The sequence below is a fragment of the Lithobates pipiens genome, unplaced genomic scaffold (genome assembly GCF_037356315.1).
Source record: "Lithobates pipiens isolate NorthernLeopardFrog02 unplaced genomic scaffold, aLitPip1_a1.2 Scaffold_8, whole genome shotgun sequence".
Classification (NCBI taxonomy): Eukaryota; Metazoa; Chordata; class Amphibia; order Anura; family Ranidae; genus Lithobates; species Lithobates pipiens.
This window is the reverse complement of record NW_027507903.1, coordinates 39,780,647-39,806,756: the sequence shown is the minus strand read 5'-3', so window position 1 is coordinate 39,806,756 and position 26,110 is coordinate 39,780,647. Positions and strand designations below refer to the sequence as shown.

Here is a 26,110-nt window from a genome sequence, read left to right as displayed (position 1 = left end):
GTTGTTATTCCTATTATATATTATATGAAAGCATTAAACTAATCTATGCAACTATACAAACTTCACAACAAAGGCAATAAAAAAACTCATACACTTGGCACATAAAAGAACCATTTACCAGCATACTTCATTATATTCCTATGTTGTAGACTTGATGGTGTATCAATCAATTTTTCCGACAGTTACTTTTCATGTAGGACTGCATCTCTCCTAACAATTTATAATAACAATTTATTCTTCAAAGTACTGCTTGACAACTATATTTTTTTCTAACTGCATCTGAAATTTGCTACCATGTCAATCAAGTTCCACACATTCTGCCATTGGTGAACTCTATTACTTACATCCCCGCTGCTAGAGGATATTGGTCAAGATAAGTGTTGAAGGGATTTAACCATCTCAGCTCTGAAAGGTTTTATCCCCCTTCATGACCAGGGTATTTTTTGCTATTCCACACTGCGCTATTTTAACTGGCAATTGAACGGTCATGCAATACTGTATGTAAATTTATTTATTTGCACACAAGTAGAGCTTTCTTTTGGTGGTATTTGATCACCACTGGGTTTTTTTTTTTTTTTTTTTAACGATATAAATTAAAAAAGACTGAACATTTTGAGAAATAACAATATTTTCTGCTTTTTGTTTTAAAATCAAATATCATCATAAATGTAGGCCAAAATGTATCCCAATAAGTTTATACTAATTGTTTTGCATAAAACCTACAGCCTCTACAAACTATGGTTTACATATTTGAATATTAATCAGTCCTGATGTACTAATGGCTGATCTAATTTCTTTAGGGCCTAAAATGCCAGGACAGTACAAATATTCCCCAAATGACCCCTTTTTGGAAATTAGACAGCCAAGGGTATTTAGTAAGAGGCATGGCAAGTTTTTGGGAGTTTTTGAAGTAATTTCGTTGTCAAATTCATTTTAGAAATTAAGAATTTGAATTTTGTTTTCCACAATATTTTTTGTATACTGTCACCAGTGCAGTACAGCATTATTATATGACCAATGTGGCAGTGATCAGGGATACAGACTAGTGACAGTATGTAAAATAAATAAATAAATCATTTTTTATTAAATTTTTTTAACCCGTCCCCTAAGGGCGCATTGTAAAATGACACCGGCAGAAACCTTTCCTCCCTCTGGGCGGGCGTCTTATGACATCCGCCCGTTCTCGTTGCTCTAGCGTGGCGATCAGGAATGAGCCACGTCCCTCAAGATACAGCCTATCCCTGATCCAATGAAAATGGCTCTTTAACATGGGACTGGCTGTGTTTAATCAAAGCACTGTCTTTGTGCACGTCGCTTGTGCGCTTCCCCAGGGGCATGAAGAGCGGCAATCGGGGATTGTCCCTCGGAACACAGCCTATCCCCGATCAGGGTAAAGAGCCAATGAAAATGGCTGTTTACCACGAGACTGGCTGTGTCTAATAACAGCTGGTCACAAATGTCATTAAACCATGGTAACTAGCTGTTGCCAGTTTCTCCTCCTCACACACCGATCCTTTGTAAGGAAGAGATTGTGGTAACAGCAAGTTACCAATTTTCAGTGCACAGTAATAGAACACAGATTGCCCCAGTAATAAAGAGTACCTGTCACCAGCTCATCAGAGTACCTATGACCAGCCCATTAGAGTACCCGACTACCTGTCTCCAGCCCAGAGTACCTGAGTACCTATCTGCAGACCATCAGAGTACACGAGTACCTGTCTCCAGCCCAGAGTACCCAAGAACCTGTTTCCAACCCAAAGTACCTGAGTACCTATCTCTAGCCCATTAGAGTACCCAAGTACCTGTCTCCAGCCCATCAGAGTACCTGTCTCCAGCCCAGAGTACCTGCCTCCAGCCCAGAGTACCTGAGTACCTGTCTCCAGCCCAGAGTACCCAAGTTCCTATCTCCAGCCCATCAGAGTATCTGAGAATCTATCTGCAGCCGATCAGAGTACCCGAGTATCTGTCTCCAGCACATCGGAGTACCCAAGTACCTGTCACCAGCCCATCAGAGTACCTGAGAACCTATCTGCAGCCCATCAGAGTACCTATCTGTAGCCAATGCCTCATAGAATAGACGTTGGGGTGTTTGCTCTCCAGAATTGGGGTCATTTTGTGGGCGTTTCCTTTGTACTGGTGCTCCAGGGCCTTCAAAAGTGTGATAGGCAGCCAGGAAATTAGATACAGTATGTAATTTGTGCTCCGAGAACGTCTGGGGTGCTACTTGGATGTTAGGTCTCTGTATATGTAAAACTTTCACACATGTGGTATCGCCATGCTCAGGAAGAGTAGCAGAATGTATTTGGGGATGCAATTTTTACTATGTACATGCTATGTGTTAGAAAAATCCTATAAATTGACAACTTTATGTAAAAAAAATAAGTTTTCATCTTCTTTCCACATTTTCCAAAACATATAGAAAAAAATGACATGTTCAAAAGACTCATTATGCCTCATGGAATATATATTGGGGTGTTTGCTTTCCAAAATGGGGTAATTTTGTGGGTAATTCCATTGTCCTGGTGCTCCAGGCCTTTCAAAAATGTGATAGGTAGTCAGGAAATTATATGTGTAATTTATGCTCCTAGAACGCCTGAAGGTGCTCCCTGCATGTTGGGCCTCTCTATGTGGCCAATCTGTGTTTAAAGTCTCACACATGTGTTAATTAAATCAATACATCCGTCAGTACATCAGGTGTGATACATTTTTAATGATTGGCACCATAACTTGTAGACTCTATAACGTTCACACAGGCTAAATAATATCCACTAATTTGGCTTATTTTTACCAAAGATATGTAGCAGTATAAATTTTGGCCCAAATTTATGGACAAAAATTACTTATTTTGAAAATGTTATAATAGAAACGGAAAAAAAAAAAAAATTCAAAATTATCTATCTTTTTTTACTTATATCACAAAAAATAAAAAAGCCAGTGGTGATTAAATACCAACAAAAGAAAACTCTATTTGTGTGAAAAAAATGATAAAAATTTAGTTTTGTACAGTGTTGCATGACTGAGTAATTGTCATTCAAAGTGTGAGAGAGCTGAAAGCTGAAAATTGGTCTGGGCAGGAAGGGGGTGAAAGTGCCTTGTATTGAAGTGGTAAACTTTTTATTTTTATTTTTTACATACTTTCATCAGAGTAGTTCAATAGTAACACTGTACTACTTTTAGAAGGTCATCGTGGATTTTTTTTTTTTTACACTTTGTTTGCTGCAGCAATAAAGATCATTGTAACAGCAATGTTTTCAACTGTCATTATTATTATTATTATTATTATTATACAGGATTTATATATCTCCAACAGTTTACGTAGCGCTTTACAACTTGAGGTTAGACAGTACAAATACAATACACTTTAATACAGTAGGAATCAGAGGGCCCTGCTCCTTAGAGCTTACAATCTAAGAGGGAAGGTCAAGAGATACAAGCGTTATGAATGAATTCATGACAGCTGTGAACATCACATAATCACTGGGCCACATGTACCAGGATTCGCAATCCACTGTGTCAGGTGGACACAGTGGTCATGTGTGTGTGTTTTGGAAATTTTATAGCTAGGCAACTCTTATTCAGGGGCACTCTAATACAAGAGGTGTGTAAATACGTCTAAAGGGATGTAGATACTTCAGCTTTTCTGATCAGAACACGGAGATTGCACTACGTGAATAATGAACCAGTCCCTTCCATTCAAAGTCAGTATGCAAAATACATAGTTAAAAACAGCTATTTATTCAGAGCAGAAACTGGTAGGAGTCTGCAACAAAGTTTAAATTTTTTGCAATATACATTGATCATTGTTTTTTCTCTACAAAAGTGTAGTTACCCTTTAAAGATTACTATCTTTCTTGCCAGCATCATGGAATAAACAATTTACTTCTCTGGGCCCTGCTATGCATCTAGGTCCTAGGTATGCCTCCTGTCAGCTCCCAACCTGAGCTTACCATATGGAATACCCCTGTTCTTTTGGGCTTACCCATGTGTATACTTATCGTGTTGATGGTGCTTTCAGGGCAATGATCCCTGTATGTCAAGTGGTTATGTGAGTATCCTTCTGGCTTATTACTTCCTCTGATATTTTCATTTATGTATACCTAGAAGTCAATTTTTTGGTTTTTGCTTGTGCCATGGTCTTTCCACAGATATACACAAACCTCAAAAATTGTTTGGCTGTCTCCTGAGGAAGTGGGCATTGCTCCACAAAACACGTAGAGACTACAGTCCAAAATATGCATTTATTTAAGTGTTTCTATAATCTTGTGTACATGTAACCACTAGGAATCTATGTACACTATGATGTCCAATATGTTTGTTTTTAAATTAAAATTAAATGACATTTTGTAATTTTTTAATAGTAACAACTTTATTGTGGCAGAACTCATAAAAGTCCCACGGGCAAAAGTTTCCTATTGGCTTTTACAAGTTACGTTTTTTGCCACTGTCTTAGCACATGGAGCCATCTCTCTTTTTTGGACAAGGAAGAAACTGCCCAGATTAAAAGATTCTGGTAATGTATTAAATCACTGTTCAATGTTGACCTACAAAAATTTGTACATATGCCAGGATGCAATATTTTTGGAGTGTTTAATTAATTTGCTATTTTAAATCTTTTTCTTTCTCAATGTATATGCCTAATCTTATAGTATGTGCTCCAAGCGGTGAAGAAAAAGCACAGGGATTTCCTGGGCATTTAAGATTAATATGTATAATATAACTAGAAAACAGAAGCCCTTTATTGGTATAGAAGTTGTTTAATAAAAAAGAAAAAGCCAATCACAATTTTGAGTTTGAGGTAAGCAAAGAATTCTCTGAGAATTTTGCAATTCCTTCTGATATCATTTTACATTAGTACATTCCACAGCTTATAGGAAGGAGTGCAATTTTGAAATGTTTGTTTTTAAATGTCATGACAGAGAGACATAACATAGGCACAGGGGGTTAAGAGTGGGGGTTCAGGCTGCCTACCAATGTATGAATTGGAGTTTACAAAGGATTCCCTGTTCCCAGTGTTTCTACATTACAATTGTTCATAAAACTAAATTTAGCAAGAAAATATGAATATGCCTTGGTAATTAACTAACACATATACACACACAGATATTTAAAAAATAGATAAAAGTACACATATATTTAAAAAAATATTTAAAAATGTATACTTATGCCATTAAAAGGAGTAATATATTTGATTGCTAAGCATTGGGTATGTAGAAAAACTTTCTGATTTTGAGTCTTTTAGAGTGTCAGATCGAGAACACAGAACAACATATTATAAAAACTTTAATCACTTTATTCACGTCATTTTAAAATAATTTTTTGAAATAAATAAAAAGTATACATACCAAGCCAACCTCATTAAAGATATTTTAGTATTATACATAACTAAAAGGCAATAATTACAAGTCTTGAGGATGAGCCTTGACAAGGCTGAATTAGTATATATCCTTTTTAATTATTTCAAAAAGTAAAGTGAATAACTTGATTGAAATTTTATAATATTTTGTTCTATATTCCCAAACTGGCACCTTAAAAGTACTAAAAGCAGAGAGTTTTCTACAAAGATAGTTATTAGGAATGCGTTGCAATAAATTATTGGACCAGTTATAAGCTACTGTGGATTGGGATTTACCACCAATTCCTAGTTTGCAAATACATAGAGTAGAATTCTGAAGCTTCTATATTCTTTATTATAATTTGTAAATATATTTGCTAATGTATACATTGTGACATGTTATTCATTGCTTATTCATTGCTTTTGATGACTTATAATGACCTTTATAATAATAATGTTAATCAAAAGTATCTAAGTAGATGTAAACTTAAGTAAATAACACTTACCAAAGGATTGCCGTCAGACCAACGGAAGTCATTCTCAACGGTTTTATCATTTAACCCGATCCATTGATAGTCTTGTGCATTTCCTGTTATTTATTACATTGTGTTAATAAATTAATTCAAATGGATACAATGAAAATTCAGGAAATTATTAAAACAGCCATATGTGTTTAATTGTTCTATGTGCAGTCATGGATGCTGTCACTAAGCTCAGGGCAAAACAACAGAATATGAACATTCAAATTAAGTTGTGTATGCTGTTAATGGAAGACTTAAAAAATAAAAAATTGCAGATTTACTGAAATGAAGAACATTTTATATTGTGGAAGCTAATTTGTGTAAACTTTGTTTCTTGAGTAGACTATGTTTTTAGATCAAAGTTTTAGAACAAAGTGAGATGACCTAGATGAACAATATGTTAAAATAATATCAAGCCTTTATGTTCCCTCAACGAGTTCAAGGTTCCTATGCCAAGCACTTCTGCCAGATCACCATTCCAGCGCAGGGCGTCTTTTAGAGAAATTCTCAATCGACTCAACAGAGAGATATTTTTATTTGGTACAGTGTTGCAATTCAGTTCAATATACTGTACATTCAGATTAATGCACACTTTAAAACTGAACTTCAGGTATACACTCCAACTATCAGTATATAAATGGTACTGCCTAAATGGTACTGCTAGTGAATACAAAATGTGGGATTTGTTTTGGTTCTTAAAGAGAATTTCAGAACTATCCAGGAAAGGAAAACCTTTGAACTAAGAATGATAATTCTTTTTGACACAAAAAATAATGGCCTGAATTTAGATATAGGTTTCCTTACTCATTATACTAAAGTTTTACAACCCCCTCTGTGACTAGCAACCCCCCCTCCATATCATAGCTCTCCCTCTGTCTTATCTCACTAACTCTTCTTTTATCTTTATTGCCATTGATTTGTATGTGTTTTTTTTGTTGTTTTTTTTCTCTTCTTTCCCTCAGAGTTTTTTTTTTTTTTTTTGTTTTTTTTTTTACATTCTGCTTAAAAATTTGTACATCAGTACTGCTTGGACCTTGAAGAAGGGGACATACCTGAAAGCTTGTCCTGAAAAATTGTATGTTAGTGCAAATAAAAAAAGTATCACGGAGAGTACTCAATTTTCTCTGTCACAATTGCACTAATACGGCTACAATCACATTAAGTGAGGAAGAGTATACAAATTGCCGCTGCTATGTTACCACCTGTGGATCATGTGGCTTTGGAGCAGGTAGCAGGAACCTGATGGCTGGGAGTGTGTCTTTAACCCAGATATCAAGCAATTGAGCTGCACGTTTGAAAATGACTTGCTAAGCTGTTACTAGACTTACCAGACTTCTCAAGTGTGTTGCACAATTGCAGCAAGTCTGCATTGCACGACTCTAGATCATCTTTCTTTGCGAACATTCTGCAAGTCTGCTGCAAGTTCTGGTTCAGTTATGTTATGCGACAGTCATCCCACCACAGGGGTCACTGTGGCTGAATCATCTCTGCTCCCTGCTTTAGACTGGCAGAGCTCTTGCTGTAGACTCACCGCTGCCATTTTACTTTTGCTAGAGACGTGCCATGCAATTTTTTTTAGATTAGAAAAGTGTCAACTAGAACTGCACAGAGCAGGTAAGTATGGCATTTTTTTGTTTGTTTTTTTAATTTAAAGTTTACAATTATTTTAATGTGAGTGTTGGATATTAGACTTAGGGCCGGTTCACACAGCGGGCGATGCGAGGCGACACGACTCGCCTCGCCTCGCTCCCACAAGTCGCCCCCGTTCTGTACAATGGAACCGTTCTGAGAGGAGCGACTCGAGTCGCTCCGACTCAGAAAAAAGGTTCCTGTACTACTTTCGGGCGACCTCGGGGTGACTTGCATTGACTTCTATACAGAAGTCATTTGCAAGTCGCCGCCGAGGCCGCTGCAGGTCGCGGCGAGGCAAGTCGGAGTCGCCTCGCCTCGCCTGCAGTGTGAACCGGCCCTTACTCTGTGAAAGAGAAAAAAAAAGGTGTTGCCTAGCTGCAATTCTGCAGAAAATGGACCTTTATTGTGAAAATGATTTTTTTTCAGTGCATAGACTGCTTGTGAAAATCCAATTATTGGTTCTATGTATGATAGGCAACGAAGGCCCAGAGCTTAAAGCTGAAATTGTAACCATATAATATCCATGTTCTTGATGTAAAGTTAAGTGAATAAATGTAGAATAAAATATGCTGTAAATACACTTTCACTCATTGCTCACCATTTACGAATTCTTGCTCTTCAGATGACAGGATGCTAGATAAATGTGATTGATGGCTTCTACATGTGTTCTCTGCATCTACCCAGGTTTCTCTGTTTGAGAAATGTTGATAGCAATGTCCTTGGAATTTAGTCCAGCCTTCATCACATACTTCAATATCTAGAAGATATAAGAGAAAAGAATGAAGTGAGGGAACAACATCTATAGCTGGTATGTTGGGAGTCCACTTCGAAGCTTCTTTCAGCAGTCAGAACTTAGAACCTGTAGAAAACAAAATGTCAGTAACAGAGACAAAGTTAAAAGGTGTCTTTTACCTGAAAATGTTCAGTAAAAAGAGAAGTCAGATGACCTTACTCAGCCATACAGGGATTCAAGACTTACACAAGTAAGAAGAGAAGAGGTTTCAACTGCAAGTTCCCCTGAAGAATCAAGAAATCTACCAAGCAACTATCGTAGTCCCATTGAATATTAGTGTAGGATGTTTATGATGCCAGTTACTTTCCAATTGGTGTTTTTACTGTGTTCAATAGGGAGGCCTTCACAGAACATACACCATAATCAAAAAATTCAAGGATGATCAAAAGATCATAAAATTCAAGAATGACATGTAAATAATGATTAAGATTAATGAGGATGCTACCTGAATATCAAAGATACTAGTACAGGGAAAACAGAAGGGGATCTTATTCATGTTTTAGAGGTGCCCAAAGCTATACCGGTATAGGAAGGAGGAATTTGGAACTATAAACTTGGTATTTGGGACGTCTCTGAACCTAGATGTAAGGTTATGTGTGTTGGGTTATGTAGAAGAGGATGGAGATCCCGGATGTACTCAAACTGCAGTGCTTAGATGCTTATTTCAGGCAAGGAAATTGAACAAATATGGCAATCAGCGTTACACCAAACCTGTAGAGAGTGGGAGCGAGGTATGAATGAGACAATATGGAAGGAAAAATCAGTATGTGTTAGGTAAGGACATATGAAGAAATATGAGATTTGGAAATCCTGGTGGGATGCAAAGGGATATCCCTTAAGAGAAAAATGTGAAATGAGCCATCAGTATAAAGGAGGAAGGACAAGGGGAAAGGGATTGAGATGGTCAGTAGTATCAACTAAAGGGTAACCATTAAGGAATAAGTGGATAGGATGTGATGCATCAAAATAGGAAGAAAGAATGATTAAGAGTGAATAAGTGAATAAGAATGAATAAGAGAAATGTTGGTGAAGATTAGAGAATGAGTGGGGTAAGAATGAATAAGGATTAAGATAATATGAGGATAAAATGAGGAAATGGTTGGAGCTGGAAAAGTAAGAAGGTGGTCAATGAGGAGTAGAGTAGAAAGAGAACGGGAAGATGGGCTAACTATATAGTAAACACTTGAGAAGTTTAATGAGAATATATCTTTTGTTTTTTCTTTGTATATGTTAATTTAAAAGGAAAGGGGAGGGGAGGGAGATGTGGGATATGGTTGTTTGTATGTCAATGATAAATGAAAAATGTTTCAATAAAGATTATAAAGTTAAAAAAAGGATACTAGTACAGGACATTGACTATGACATTTGACATTGACGAATTTGACATTTACAATGTTAAGTGTATTTCCTTAATTTATTAACTCATTGACATTTCATGATGTAACCTTATCTTCATATTTATAGGAGAATAACAAAGAGATGTGGCCACAAACTAGCATTTGTTTGGAGAAGAAGAAATATTAGTGTTGATTTACCAAAGCTGGAAAGTGCAAAATCTGGTGCAGCTGTGCATGGTAGCCGATCAGCTTCTAACTTCAGCTGGTTCAATTAAGCTTTGACCAAAAACCTGGAAGCTGATTGGTTTCTATGCAGAGTTGCACCAAATTTGGCACTCTCTAGTTTTATTAAATCAACCCCATTATGTCCATACCTAAATAAATGTTTGATTTAGTAACTTTACTAAAGCGTTTACCACCTTACTGTATATTAAAATACTATCACAAAATCTTGGCTTTAGTGATTGTATTTGATCTTTACATGCTTAAAACACACATACATCCATATGTATATGCTGTACAAAAGGTCTAAGGGACAGGCAGATTGTGTCCCATTCAGGCCTCCCTTTCTTCTGGGTTCCATTGCAGCTATATGAAGCTCCATTGTATTAGTTATTGAAGACAGGATAGATAACCTTCAAGAGTCAGTCATCATTTGAAGGGTATCTTCTAGGTTAGTTAATGGCAACAGAACATATGACTTGTTTTGTTCCTCAGGAATTCTTGTATCCTGACACAGAGGCAGCTCTAGGCTTTGTGAGGCCTTAGGCAAAATGTAGACATGAGGCCCCACTCACGCTCTTTGCAGGGGTCAAGGAAGGGGGGAGTGGGTAGGAGATAAGGGATAGGTAGAGAGAACTGGAGTGAAACTTCCTGGTGTGTATATGGATGGAGGGATAAAGAAAGAAGGAGGGAGGGAGAGACAGAGATGGAGAAAGAAAGAGATGGAGAAAGAAAGAAAAAAGAGAGAAATAAAGGAAAGCAGGATTGAGGGAGAAAAAAGGAGAGAGGAATGGAAGGAGAAAGAAAAAAGGAGGGGGGGGGGGAGAAGGAAAAAAAGAGATGGAGGGAGGGAGAAGGAAAGAGGAAGGAAAGGATAAAAAAAGAAAGAAGGATGGAGGGAGAAAGAAAGAAAGAAAGAAAGAAGGAAGGCTGGAGAAAGAAAGAAAGAAAGAAGAATGGAGAAAGAAAATGGAAGAAAAAAAGGAAGAATGAAAGCGGGAGGAAGAAAAAAAAAAGGAATAGAGGGAGAAAGAAGGTAAAAAAGAGAGGAGCGGAGAGAGGAAGAAAGAAAGAAAATTAAAGAAAGATGGAGGGAGGAAGGAAGGAAGAAAGAAAGAAAGAAAGAAAGAAAGAAAGAAAGAAAGAAAGAAAGAAAGAAAGAAAGAAAGAAAAAGGGATGGAGAGAGGACGAAAGAAAGAAAGAAAGAAAGAAAGAAATAAAGAAAGAAAGAAAGAAAAAGAGGTGGAGGGAGGAAGAAAGAAAGAAAAAGAAAGAAAGAGGGATGGAGGGAGAAAGAAAGAAAGAAAGAAAGAAAGAAAGAAAGAATGAAAACGAGGGAAAAAGAGAATGAGAAAGAAAAAGAGAACAGAGAGAGTAAGAAAGAAAGAAAGAAAAAGGGATGGAGAGAGGAAGAAAGAAAGAAAGAAAGAAAGAGAAAGAAAGAAAGAAAAAGGGATGGAGAGAGGAAGAAAGAAAGAAAGAAAAAGGGATAGAGGGAGGAAGGGAGAAAGAAAGAAAATGAGAGGGAGGGAGAAAGAAAGAAAGAAAAAGGGGTGGATGGAGGAAGAAAGAAAGAAACAAAGAAAGAAAGAAACAAGCAAACAAAGAAAAAAAAAGGGACGAGGGAGTAAGAAAAAAAGAGGGATGACAGGAGGAAGAAAGAAAGAAAGAAAGAAAAAGGAATGGAGGGAGGAAAAACGAAAGAAAAGGGGATGGATGGAGGAAGAAAGAAAGAAAGAGGAATGGAGGGAGAAAGAAAGAATGAAAGAAAAAGGGATGGTAGGAAAGAAAGAAAGAAAGAAAGAAAGAGGGATGGAGGGAGGAAGAAAGAAAGAGGGATGGAGGGAGGAAGAAAGAAAGAGAGATGGAGAGAGAAAGAAAGAAAGAAAGAAAGAAAGAAAGAAAAAGGGATGGTGGGAGACAGAAAGAAAGAGAGAAAGAAAGAGAGGGGGGATGGAGAGAGAAAGAAAGAAATACAGAGACAGAGATTAAAAAAAAATAATAAAAGGAGAGGGAGAGCAGAGCTAAGGTGCATGATACGTACAGAAGGAGCAGTTAAAAACTGCATTTCACACCAGCCACTTTAAATAAAAACTGACTCCACCAAATCCTCATCCTACACAGGATGACCATTCCTCTTCCAGCAAAAGTCCCCCCCCCCCCAAATAGTCTTCGCCTGCCATAAATTCTTTTTTTTCTTCTCCCCCATAAATGTCCCAACACAGACCTTAGATACGGCCCGGACTCAGGCTCTATGTGCAGATGGGAGATGTTCTTTCTCCTAGGCTCCTCCTCGTGTGGTTTATCATGAGCCGAGGCAAAGCCTAGGAAAAGCGTCCTCTGCTCTGTTACTCTGGGTGGCAAGTGGCATGGGAGATGCCGCGGGCACCAGCAAGTGCAGCGACTAAATAGATGCCTGAGCAGCCTGACACTTGGGATGTCAGGCCCCTCCCCGAGGATTCAGTGTGGCCACCTGGAGAGCTGTGCTGTCACTTCTGCAGAAGCCCGGCTTCTGTATTGAAAAGTGTCAGCAATGCCCGGAAAGCACAAGGCAGCGCCGGAGGTGGCGGAACGCCACCCTGGTGATTGATCAAAGGCAAATTAGGCAGCTGGGAGGACCCCAGTGAGTGTGAGGCCTTAGGCAACCACCTAATTTGCCTAATTAAAAAGCCATCTCTGTGCTGACACTCAAGACATAAATGCTCAAAGCCAATTTTAAAGGCAGCGAATATTATTTTTTTGTGATGATTATAAACAGTAAGACATGCTCATGCAATACTAAAAAGTAAAGGAGTAATAACCTTGCTTGACACTTTACACATGAATTATGCCTAACAATAAATATTTTGGCAGATAAAAAGGGTTGAAAAGGAAAGAGATTGTTCAAATATGTAAAATAATTATGAATTCTGACATAGTTTTTTAAGCACCAGAATTGTTTTCCCCAAAACTATAAACTCATTGGGGTTTGATTTACTAAAGGAAAATAGGCTGTTTACTTTGTACTTTTTACTTAGATTAACCACTTAGCAACCACCCCAAGCACATATACGGTGCCAGGGCGGCTGTTCTGTGCCCGATCACGTACTTTCAGGTCTGGGGTGATTGCCGTTCTGCTAGAAGGGAAGACAGAGAGCCTGTGTTTCTGATAAGCAGGAACACAGATCTCTGTCTTCCCACAGTTAAAGTGGTTGTAAACCCTTACCAACCACTTTGACCTACAGGTAAGCCTAGATTAAGGCTTACCTGTAGGTCCAAGAAATATCTCCTAAACCTACACGGTTTAGGAGATATTTGCCGATATTTGCTGAAAGAGCACGCCGCTGTCAACAGCGATATGCCGCGAGTGGTGGCTCCCGTGCCCATGCACGGGAGTGACGTCATCGCGGCTTCATCGAATGACAGCGGCGGAGCAGCGAGACCCAACGAGAAGATGGATGCTCCGGACTACAGGGGACAGCGGTGACTTTGCTGGCTCCTGTGTGAGGTAAGTGACACATAATGGACTACTATGCGATGCATAGTAGTCCATTATGCTTTACCTTTGCAGGGAATCAAAGAGGAAGTAAACCCATCAGGCTTTAAGGTACCCCCCACACAGTTGGAAAGCATCCCCTAGGGACACATTTACCCTTTGATCGCCCCCTGGTGTTAACCCTTTCCCTGCCAGTGTCATTAGTACAGTGACAGTGCACTTTTTTTGTCACTGGTCGCCAAAAAGTGTCAGGTGTCCGATATGTCTGCCCCAATATCGCAGTCCCACTATAAGTCGCTGATCGCTGCCTTTATTAGTAATAAAAAAAAGAAAAAAGAAAGAAAAACATCCAATAGTTTGTAGACGCTATAACTTTTGCGCAAACCAATCAATATACGCTTATTGGGATTATTTTTACCAAAAATATGTAGCAGAATACATATTGGCCTAAATCAATGAATAAATTCGATTTTTTACAATTTTTTTATCATATATGTTTTATAGGAGAAAGCAAAAAATATGATTTTTTTTTCACAAATGTAGGTCTTTTTTTGTTTATAGCGCAAAAAATAAAAACCGCGGAGGTGGTCAAATACCACTAAATGAAAGCTCTATTTGTGGGGGAAAAAAGGGCATTTTTTTTCTTTTTTACAGCGTTGCACAACTGCATAATTGTCACTTAAAATACCGCAGTGTTGTAGAGCAAAAAAAAATGGCCTGGTCATGAAGGGGGAGGGTAAAACCTCCAGAGCCAAAGTGGTTAATTAATGTATTAAAAATTCTCTTCGCAAATAGTAGCCAATCTCATTGCTTGCTCATGATTGGATGATGGCAGTCAACATATCTTCATCATCATTCACTAAGCAAAGTGAAAATTTCCTTGCAAAGTTAAAGTTCTTTGCATTGTGACATGCACAAAACAAAACAAATGAACAGGTGCTTTTTCTCAGCATGAAATATGTCAGACTTCTTCAGCACTGTAGGTTGAGTGGTCTTTTTTTATTAAACACTGTAATCCTAAATGCTAATGTAATGGACCTTGGCAGACATAACAAAGGTAAGTTAAACATAAAAAGATTTGAAGTTTCTTATCTTTTAAAGCCAATCAATAAAGACCGACATATATTTGAAATGCTGCTGTTTTTTTAGTTGGAAGTGTGCTACAAATAACTTAACAATGAAAAGAAGCATTTTTTGACAATAGACCATGTGCTTCATTATGCAGCCATTAAATGAAAACATTAATTTAACAATTTTGACCTCTGGGGCATTATGGCCCCTAAACAGACAATTGCCTAAAGTAGATGATTGAATGAATAGATTTTTCCATTACTCCAAATTAACATTGACCTTTCTGAAGTACAGAAATAAAAATGCAATTTCCTGCCAGCACATTGTCTTATTGAAAGGAAGCAGATTTTGTTTTTGTATCACAAAATTGTTAGGGCACCTGTTCAAAGATATATATATTTTTTTAATAAAGAAGAGTTTGTCAAGAATTTTTTCTATCGCATGGAACAACATGCCTTTTCTTAACTTGTTTTTTTTGTTGCTTAGCTGACTTGATGTAACAATGTAAGCCTTTGGTTAATGCCGAGAAAAAGTATCCAAAAAACACTAAATCGGGGCCAGCTGTCAATTTGCTATTTTATTTCTTCTTTCATTAGTTCCTAAATGTGCTCGTTAATTAATTATTAATTCAATAATCTGCTGACCAAGTATATGCTGGTGCTTTACAAATCACACTATTCAATATGGACCTAAATGTGATTCAGCGTTAAAATTCAGGCACATCACACATGTTCTTTATATATAAATATAGTCGAAAAAACTTCCATTTATTTTAAATTAAATAATTATATAAAACTGCAAATCTCATTGCCTGACCATATGACAAGCATGTTTTAGGTCTTTTGATACAGTATGGTATTAGGTACTTGATCAGGCAAAATCATCTTATCACTAAATGAGAAAATTCAATAGTGGATGGTTCTACCTAAAGACTCTACTGACAACAGTGCACTTGAATACATTTGTAGGTTTTTTGTTTTAAAAGCTCTAGTATTTGGAACGTCCATTTAAAGCGGAGGTCCACCCTAAAGTGGACCTTCCGCTCATCGGAACCTTCCCCCCCTCCGGCGCCACAATTGGCACCTTTCAGGGGGGAGGGGGGTGCAGATACCTGTACAGTACAGGTATCTGCACCCACTTCCGGGATAGCTCTCTGCGGAAAGGGGCGTAGATTACGCCCCTTTCTGCAAGTGCCCGCCCCTTTCCGCAAGTGCCCCGCTGCCTGCTGGGAAACACACAGATCCCAGAGGCGGCGGGGACCGTCCTTATTGCGCAGCGCGACTCGCGCATGCGCAGTAGGGAACCGGGAAATGAAGCCGAAAGGCTCCATTTCCTGATTCCCATACCCAAGGTGGCGGCAGCAGCACCCGAGAGACGATCTAGAGATCGGCTTCGGGTGCCGACATCGCGGGCGCGCTGGACAGGTAAGTGTCACTATTTTAAAAGTCAGCAGCTGCAGTACTTGTAGCTGCTGGCTTTAAAAAAAAAAAAACGCGGAGTCCCGGCGGACTCCCGCTTTAATTACCTAAGAGTCAGGCTGATTTGACATTTGCTTTTGAGTAAAGTGATCAAAGGATGAGAATGAACATTTTTTTATTAAAACCAATGGTAACATACTATTTTCTATTAGCTAAATTGGCAATTGGCCAAGAAAAATTGCACCTTGTCAAAATTAATCCAGATTGTGAAAATAAAAATTTTGACAATGTAAAGTAGTTCAAAATTAGTTGAGTCCATGAAATTGCCATCAATTGCTTGGACTAATGATTCCTTTTTTGCACAAATGCTCGAATGAACATCTAAAGGGGAAAGGTCAGCTTTATGATAGGGAATAGGTTATGTGTCAATAACCACATTCTGTCAACAATGTTTACTTGTTTAATCCAACTGGTGGGCTGTCCTTTTCCACTGTTCAACCGAACCAACAAGTCGATATAAACGATTCATTACTCCTCACTTAATAAAAGTGGCTAAATCTCTGATCCCCTTGTATTGGGGACAAACAATAATTCCCCTTATATCTCAGTGTCTTCGACAAGTAGAGCATATTTGCCTCATGGAAGATATCACCTCATGCAAGATATCACCCCAGCAAAACTCACCAGGATATGGACCGGCTAGTTCAAGTTTAAGACCTCTGCTCAGTATTTGGAGATATTGTCTAACATTGATGTCACTGTTCATTCTCCAGACACCACCTTATCTGCTCAGCATGTTTGATTGTAATAGCCAACTGTTTGCTACCCCCTTCTTTTCCTCTTTCTGCTAACTATTCTCTATTTTTTTACCTTATCTACTTTCTCCCATTGAGGTGCAGTACATACCTGCACTGTATTTATTGTGTATTTCTGGTACTGATATGTACCACTGTTCCTTCTACAATCAGTTTTTTATTAGTCCCTGTGAAATGTGATTTGTACTGGTTCGATATTGTTATGTTTTACTCATATCCTCATTCGCCTTCACAGCCTGAGCTTCTTTTTCCTTTGTCTTGTTTGTGGACATAGCATTGTCTTATGTACTTTCTTTAATTTTGTTCACTAAAAATGTATTTAAAAAAAAAGGGGGGAAAGCATACTTGATTAAGCATATTTTAGCTATGTGCATTGTGTGTGTAGTTTTTTATGGCTTAAGAAAACTTTCATATGTTTAAGTAAACAAGCAATTGAACAGATTCTTAATACTGTGTAGGATACTGTCAACATTTCAGGCTTCTGGTATCTGGATAGTACACTTGGACAAATTGTTTTCAAAGAAAGTTGAAAATACTTTAAAGACTCAAGGGAAATGGGTTGGGGGTGTATTTGGCGTGACAGTTGACCATACCTTACAACATTCACAAATAGTTTACATGGATCAGTAAGGTAGACTCCTGGCCCTTTTAAACCCAGCTTCCATCCAGTGAAGCTGGGTTTGGTTTGCAAATATATTCTGGTAGTATAAACACCAGAAATGGTAACAGTGGGGTTCATTTACTCAAACTGGAGAGTGCAAAATCTGCTGCAGCTGTGCATGGAAGCCATCTTTTAACTTCAGCTTGTTCAATTAAGCTTTGACAATATAACCTTGAAGCTGATTGGTTTCTATGCACAGCTGTACCAGATTTTGCACTCTTTAGTTTTAGTAAATCGACGCCAACGTTTTTAAGCTAAGAGTAAAAATTTCTTTGTTCTATAGGCCCCATAAAATTTCTAGTTGTAGTTTAGTATATTGACTCTTTGGGAACCTGCAGTTGGTTAGGAAACCTTAAAAGAGAAGACACACAACAGTAAATTTCTTCTTGATCAGGTCGCATGTAGAGTTATTTCCTGTAATCCAAAATAAAATCAGATTATTCATGAAGAAGAGGGAGAGAAACTGAAAGAGACAAAATCAGATTATTCACTCTTCTCTCACAGGTAGGCCTGAGCCCACCAAGAAACAATCACTACCCTTGGCTTTGGAAAGGAGGGACGGACTCATTTTGGTTGGGATGCAGTTGTTAGTAAAATTAGCTCAAGCCACATTGGTCGTACCGATCTGACATAGGTCCCCTCCGTAGCTGGGAAGGCATAAGCATTTGAATGAGTCGATGCCATCAACGCAGGTAGCTCCATTCACACAAGGGCTTGGAAGGCATTCATCAATGTCTGTAAAAAATCAAGGTTCTGCCATTAGGACCTAGGACTGCTACCTAACAAAAAAAAGGAGAGCACATCTGATTACTTGAGTTGTGCTGTTCAAATGCTGCTTTTAATGGAGACATATACTGTACATATGTATGTCAGTATAAGGACATAGAAACAGTGTTAGGCTAATAGCGCATGTCCAGTACATGATCCTAGTCTGTAGTACTTCAGTAAAGTATTTTAATGTTTTAATCCAATTAAAAAAAAGAAATTTAGCTATAGTGCACTGAATATTAACCATTGATGATTTTTTTTTTAATGATAAAATATAAGAAAAACATAATTGTAGCATTATTTAATATACAACCTATTCTTGGGGTTACAAATTGCTTTATTAAAGTAAAATATGTAAAAAAAAATGAACTGCGAAAATAACTATCCTAAACTATCATCAAAGTAAAATGTATTATATTAAAATGTATTAATACAATTTAATATATAGAAAGTAATGTTATCAAACATGATAACTTGTACTTTTACAATCAGATTGTTCAAATTATATTTCTAACAATATAAAAGTAAATGTTTTTTTTTCTTGTACTTTATTTGTCTCTGGGGTCAGTTATCATTAACCAGAGTGTAACACTGAGTGTTCACAAACACAATTTGTGGCAAACAACCAAATTGTGTTGTTTCAAGCATTAAGCATTGTAACTAATTCACATACTATCCCTAAAATGGATGTATGTGTGTTTTAGGAAAAAAAAATATTTCAACGTTTATATCATATTTTTTTTCCAGGGGTGGTTACTGACATTTACTGGTGCATTTATCATGTGTTTAAAAAAGGTGTGAAGCCACATTAAAAAATAAATATACGGCTTTTGCACAGGAAATTAGCTCACTATTTGTGCCATGTAAGGAAAATGCACACTCAGCGTTCTGTACTAAACAGGAATGAGAGTTGAAGAAACTTTTTGTGGCTTTTCAAACTTTTTAGGCTTAAGGGTTATCGCTCTTTAGCCCAGCATGCTCTGTGTTTGACAGCAAGCAGCAGCCATTTGAACCAGCCCTAAATGCACAACCGCTGACCAAGTAACTCGTTCTCCTTTTTATTTTTGAATTAGCAACAATTAAGTTTTAAGCACGCCATAAGGGAAAATTAGGCATTTAGCTAAAGCAAGGAAAACAGCAGGGGAAGGTGGGAGCTTTGACAGGCAGATTAGGACTTTCTAGGCTTCTTTGCCCCTAATGAGTTAGCTGTGGTGTCTCTCATTTGATTCCTGGAGGAAAAAGAAAACAGAACAAGAGAACAACATATCACCATATTACATACCAATAACACACCACATATTTTACAGAGGATCTATTAAAATTTATACAAGACAATACCAGGGCAATGACGTGTTATTGTTTTGGCCCTTTTTTTTAAATTGAAATCTCTCACTTTTCCTATTGGAAAAATGGAGCCCAACAACGTTTGTCAAAAGGTTGTTGGAGGAGCGTGTTTTGTAGCACCAAGGGGTATAGCGGAAAAGGAACACCACACCATTGTAAAAAGTCAACTAAATGTGTTTCTTCATTAAAAAAAATCAAACAAATGATGTTAAAATTTAACAGACTCACTTGGACCTTTTTAACTACGGTGTGGTGCACACTTTCTACTATATCCCTTGGATCCTATCTTAAACACCCTCTAGAGTCCCCTTCATGTAAGAGAGTTACCTAACCAGTGATCTTGTGCTCTACACCATAGAATACATCCTACATTATTATATGTAACAGACGTTTGGATCTAGTTACTCCCACTCACATCTCCTGTGTTTTTTTGAAGGCACCGCATTCAGCTTTTTGAAAAAAAGCTTCCTTCTGTTATTGAAAAATGGTGTCCCCAACGTTGTCAGCTCATCATATGTTATTCAGATTGCCTGGCTTATTAGATTTGGACAAGGCCTATTTGCATTTAATCAGATTCAGTGTCATTTACATGTGTCTGTAAATAACTGGATATGTTGAAAACCCAGTCTCTGCTAAGAAGGTAGACCTACAACGTAAAACAGACACTATCAGGTTGATTTCCTAAAGGCAAATAGACTGTGCACTTTTCAAAGTGCAGTGCACTCTGCAGGTGCAGTTGCTCGGGTCCTTCCCCAGGGAACATGTATCAGTGCAATTTTTTTTTTTTTAAATGCCCATTTTTTGGGGAGCAGTGATAATTGTAATGCTTAAGCCCCATACACACTATCAGATTTTCTGCAGATTTTTTTCCTTCAGATTTACCAAAACCATGTAGTGCAAGGGCCTGCCTGATTGAATACAACTTGAAACTCCTAAGGTTTGACCTCATATTATACGGTTTTGGTAAATCTGAAAGAAAAAATCAGCAGAAAATCTGATAGTGTGTATGGGGTTTAAAAGTGTAACAATAAAAATTAAATATTTATTTAAATATCGTGCCTGGGGGATGTCTATATTATGCTTGTAAAGTGGCATATTTTTCCCGTGTTTAGAACAGTACCACAGAAAAATGAAATTTCTAAAAGAAAAATTGTCATTTAAAACTGATCGCGGCTGTAATGAATTGTCGGGTCTCAGCAATATAGTTGAAATTCATTGGAAAAAAAGAGCATGGGATCCCCCCAGTCCATTACCAGGCCCTTTGGGTCTGGTATGAATATTAAGGGGAACCCGAACCAAAATTTAAAAAAATGAATTGCGTGAGGGTCCCCCTAAAATCCATACCAGGTCCTTCAGATCTGATATGGAAATTAAGGGGAACCCTGCACCAAATTGAAAAAAACAATGGTGTAGGGGTCCCCCCAAAATTCTAAGGGGAACCCTGCACCAAAATTTAAAAAGAAATAGCATAGGGGTCCCCCCAAAATCCATACCAGACCCTTATCTGAGGACGCAACCTGGCAGGCTGCAGGAAAATAGGGGGGGAAGAGAGAGCGCCCCCCCTCCTGAACCGTACCAGGCCACATGCCCTCAACATGGGGAGAGTGCTTTGTGGTAGCACTTAACCTTCTAAAACGTAATCCCAATCTTAATGTTTAATATCACTTAACCTTACCCTAAACCTTAAACTAAGCCAACCACCCTAACCTAATCCCTAACACTGAGTTAATCCATTCAAAACGATACTTACCTTGTCTTTGATGAAAGTATTGAGTCAGCCTACCCCAGGATCTGTGCTGAAACCATATAGTGTCTGTATTGCAGCAAAGCAGTAGCCTCTGCCCCACACATTGGAATATAAGATGGGAGTTTCACCTCACAGAATCATGGGACAAAGAGAATTATGTGTAACACATAAGTGATGTGAAAAGCTTGATGAGCCTGTCTATAATAGATAATCTATAATAGTCTATAATAGATTATAATTTAGGGGCTCTTCACTCGCAGCTCAATATAAGTATTACCCTATATTAAAGTGGAAAAGTAATTTACAATTCCTGATTATTTGCTACACTTTTATAGTGGCTTTTATGAAAAAATGAGGTCTATGATACCAGGGCAGGTGAGAGGAATTTTGACACATCTTCAGGTACCTTATGATTGGGATGGTTATATTTTCATAGTTCCTTCAGTCTAAAAGGCAACCCAGACAGTTGCCAAATTACCATCTATCAAAAGGTTTATACTTGATTCTATTAATGACATTTTACCACTTTTATTTGCCATTTAGGATTAGATTTACTACTTTTTAAACATATTACATTTCTTAACCACTTATGGACCAAGGACATAGCAGGTCCACTGTGCAGGCCTTCAAGTAAAAGGTTAGTTCACCTTTACCAAAAAATCTGCCTATACAGGTAAGAGGTGTCTGTAATAATCACAAACGGTACAGCTTTGGCTAATGTTGAATAATGTTTTTGCTATAGGTGTGGGCTATTTGTGTATCTCCAAAACCCTAGCCGAAAAACTTACAGAGATGGCATTTCACCAGTACTCTGTTTCAGTTTTAATGTTATATATTTTTTTGAAAATCCTTTCATTTATAGGTTTATATAATAGTCTCCTTTTTAAATTATTATTATATAGGCTTTATATAGTGCCAACAGTTTACACCATGCTTTACAATAAAAAAGGGGACAGTACAATTAAAATACAGTTCAATACAGAAGGAATAGGAGGGCCCTACAATCTAAAGGGATATGAAGGTGGTACAAAAGGTAATGGCTACAGGGGATGATCTGAACGAGGGGACTCAGGTACAGTTCTTAGATAGGTAGGCTTCCCTGAATAAGTGAGTTTTCAAGGATCTCCTAAAGGCGGACAGGGTAGGAGCTGACCGGACATGCTGGGGCAGGGAGTTCCAGAAGATTGGAGAGGCTCTGGAGAAATCCTGTAGGTGAGCATGGGGGGGTAACAAGGAAGATAGAGAGCAGGAGGTCCTGGGAGAAGTGGAGAGGGTGATTCCTTTTTAAATCTAAACATCTGTAATTAAGTGTACAAGTGCAAATCTGTAAATGAAGTACATTCTCCAACTCATGAGCCAAAAAATCTGAACCTCTTCTGCTTCACCAAGAGCGAAGTCTCAAAACAAATATATAGCTCAGGAGCAGAAGATGGTCTGCACCGTAAATATCTTCACACGCTCAAAGATATATTTAAGACATTTGTGTTATACACTAGACATGAGCAATTTGTTTAGTTCTGAATTCATTTTTTAAACAAATTTTTACAAATTCAACATTTCAGAAAACTATCTGAATAAATGAAAACCCGTTTAACAAATTTTTCTGAATATTCGAAAATTCATAAATTCATAAATTCGGGATTTCAGAAATTCGAAAATCTGAACTAATAACTAACTAATAATAACTTAACTATTACTAACTATTAAATTATAGGTATTGGAATTTCCTTTCAAATGTGGCTGTTAGTGAACGTGACGAATACAAATTTATCCAAAGTTACGAATAATCCGGAATAACGAATGCCATATCTAAGTGAATGGAATGTAACAAATTAATAATAATACATAACAATAATAGTCAAACGTTTTATTATTATTATTATTATTATTTATTATTAATTCATTATGTTCCATTCGTTTAGATGCGACATACGTTATTTCGGATAATTCGTAACTTTACACACATTTGTATTTGTTGTGTTCACTTACAGCCAAGTTTGAAAGGAAATTCCAATACCGATAATTTAATAGTTAGTTATTATTAGTTAGTTGGTTGGTTGTCATTTAGAATTTTCAGATTTTCGTTCTTTCAAATTTTCATTGTTTCTTATTTTCGGATTTTTGCATTTTCATATTTTTGAATTTACGAATTTTCAAATTTCGATCATAATGAGAAAATAAAACGAAAGAAACTAAAGCGAGCACATTTTTCAGCAGTGCAAATGTCTATTACCTAACGTCAAACCTCACCATATTCACTAAGCTCTTGGGTAAATTCAATTCCCTTGCAAGGCGAACAGACTATTTGCCTATCGTAAATCAACTCCCATTTATCTAAAAAAGTGATGTGTTCATATTTTTGTATGCAGAATAATTAGGTAAAGGTGTAAAGTACCTTGCTACGCAGGTCTTTTGACTATTCTTTTCTACCTCCTCATGGCTCAGTGTCTAGCCTGCTTAGAGCATCCATGTGAGAGCTAACAAACTCATTGACTATACACAGACACTAATTGTGATTTAAAAATCCACAAATGTAGGAAATTAACCTTTAATTGCCATTTTAACCTGTGTGTGCCACCTTCTGTGTCTGTACCAAGGCCAAACATTCCAGGGTATGTAAACTTTTATCAGGGCGATTTGGGTGAATTTTGTTATCATTATGATTTAAAAATGATCCAAAAAAAACACGTGATAATAAATGGCTTCATGTGATGTGGCATGATCAGTCATATTTTCAATATTAATGGTAAAATTTCACAATTTCTGCCAGGGTATGCAAACTTTTGAGCACGACTGTATATTAACCATGAATCTACATCAAACCACAGTTGAGGATCCATCATATAGTACACGTTGATTACGCTTAAAGCGCCATTAAGGGAGATAGGGGATTGCTTTTTCAGAAAGCCTCGCTGCAGCTATATCCTGCTGATACAGTATACATTATAAATGTAGCATAAGGAAAGTTTTTACCAACCCTTAAGTTCTCAGGATATGGCCATTATACAATTACAATTACACTACTTAGGTTTTAACTTGCAATGGCTTCCTGCTCCCTAATGCATGCTGGATATAACACATACTTTCCAATGCTGTAAATCCCAGCATTTAAATAGATTATCTCCATCAAATGATTGCCCATCTGCTTTCCCTCAATTTATAGATATGGTGCATGTACAAGATAGATCAATCAAGGCACTGATGTTCTTTATAACACCTGGAATCCCAGCAGACAGCAGGAACCAAATACAACAATTAATTTTGTAAAAAGGAAAAGAAGACTTTCGTGCTAAGATCTACATGAAAAAAGCTGCTGACACAATACTCTAGTAAAAGAATCACAGTATAGGGACAAAAAGTGCTGAACTAACAATTATAATTTTCAAAATACCTTGTGCAATATGGCTCATAAATTAGCAATATACATTAAAGTGCTTATATGTGCAATAAATTACCTAAAAATACCATCAAATACATGTAACAGTGAACAGTAAAGTCCTTTTCATTGATGGCGGCTGGTGCTGGAGGATTTTAAGGGTGGGGGGCGTGGGCGGGCCCATCTAGCTCCACACTCACCCTACAGCAGAGCACTCCAGCTGGCTGGGATAGCATACGCTGCCAGGCTGTCCCCCTGGTAGTCGGTGGGTGAAGAGGATGACGTAATGCCCACAGTCTTGGTGAGCAGAGGGTTGCTTGGTGTTCCGTGCCCCAGGAGGAGGGAGGTGTTGGTAGATCACCGGTCGGTGGATGCCAAGCACACCCTTCCGTGCTCACCATAAAACAGGTCTGCTTCCCCCTCTCTCCACCCATCCAGGTGAATTGGAAGTAGTCCTAAATAAGGTGGTCAACACAAGCCTTGATTGGTACAATCCTTCAAATCGCTCATCACCGACTCCAAACCATGGTCACACATTTATAAATGAACCTTTCAAAACTCCTGTCCGCCCAAGCAATATCAATGGTCTCCAGCTAGCCAGCCAGTCTCACCCGTCATAGACCTTCACAGGTCTTGTAGAAGAAAATGTTCTCCACACTGCAGGTTGTTTTTTTTTTATCACACATGTTCCAACAGGTCCACACTGACTGTAAAGGGCATCTTTGGGTTTTGCCTCCTTGCTGCACTGCTTTTGCTACCTTGATTTCCTCCACATCTGTGGTTTGGCTGTGCTCACCTATGAATGATTTAAGGGATTGTGCCAACAAAGGCTTGTGTTGACCACCTTATTTGGGTTCATAAGCTTCTGGTAAGCCTCCAATTTATCACACTAGGGTGGCATGGCCTTACCTTTCTCTGGGTGCCTGGACATCTCCTGTATTTTTCTTCTTCTGGTGGCATACTTTCAATTGTTTCAAAAGGACTGTTTTTCTACTACAGCACATCACTCCACTTGAAATCACCATTTATACTTCAATGAGGACTTTATTGTTCACTGTTACATGTATTTGAGGACATTTTTTAGTTCATTTATTGCACAGATAAGCACTTTAATGTACATTGTTAATTTCTGAGCCATATTGCATAAAGTATTTTGAATATTATAATATGTTAGCGCTGCATTTTTGGCCCAACAATGAGATTTGCCTTGAAACCAGAGACTTTGTCTGGGTGCACATTACAGATGTGTTGAATGACCATTTGAACTGGGGAGAGTAACCAAGTCTTATCCATGGATCTAGTCTTATCGGCCGTAGCATGGCATATCCTTCTATAGTGTGTGAAAAAATGTAAATGTTTATAACCATGCTCCCTACTATACAATTAACCACATAAATTGTGCAAATTGTGCAAATTCATAAGTGATCACTAGATGTCACTAGTGGAGCCAAAATATATACCATGAAATCTAAGTGCAATATACAGATACAAATAAAGTACAAACAAAGTGCATAAAGTGCAAATAACATCCATATGATTGCCACCAGATCTCTCCAATGGGCACACGTAAGAGTGAATATAATTATAGTGCAATGTT

General features: G+C 37.7%; 1 protein-coding gene across 3 annotated transcripts in view; it reads right to left on the bottom strand.

The window, feature by feature from the left end:
* The window catches only part of ACAN (aggrecan), a 152,141-nt gene that overhangs the window by 10,221 nt on the left and 115,810 nt on the right, over nt 1–26,110 (bottom strand). For 2 of the 3 annotated variants that reach the window (XM_077472599.1, XM_077472598.1), the window contains exons 14-16: nt 17,900–18,013; nt 8,084–8,242; nt 5,839–5,921 (exon numbers count right to left, since the gene is read on the bottom strand). In XM_077472599.1, the coding sequence (XP_077328725.1) occupies nt 5,839–5,921; nt 8,084–8,242; nt 17,900–18,013 (356 nt within the window). The remainder of the gene's footprint in view (nt 1–5,838; nt 5,922–8,083; nt 8,243–17,899; nt 18,014–26,110) is intronic. The other variant, XM_077472600.1, reaches the window with a different exon arrangement.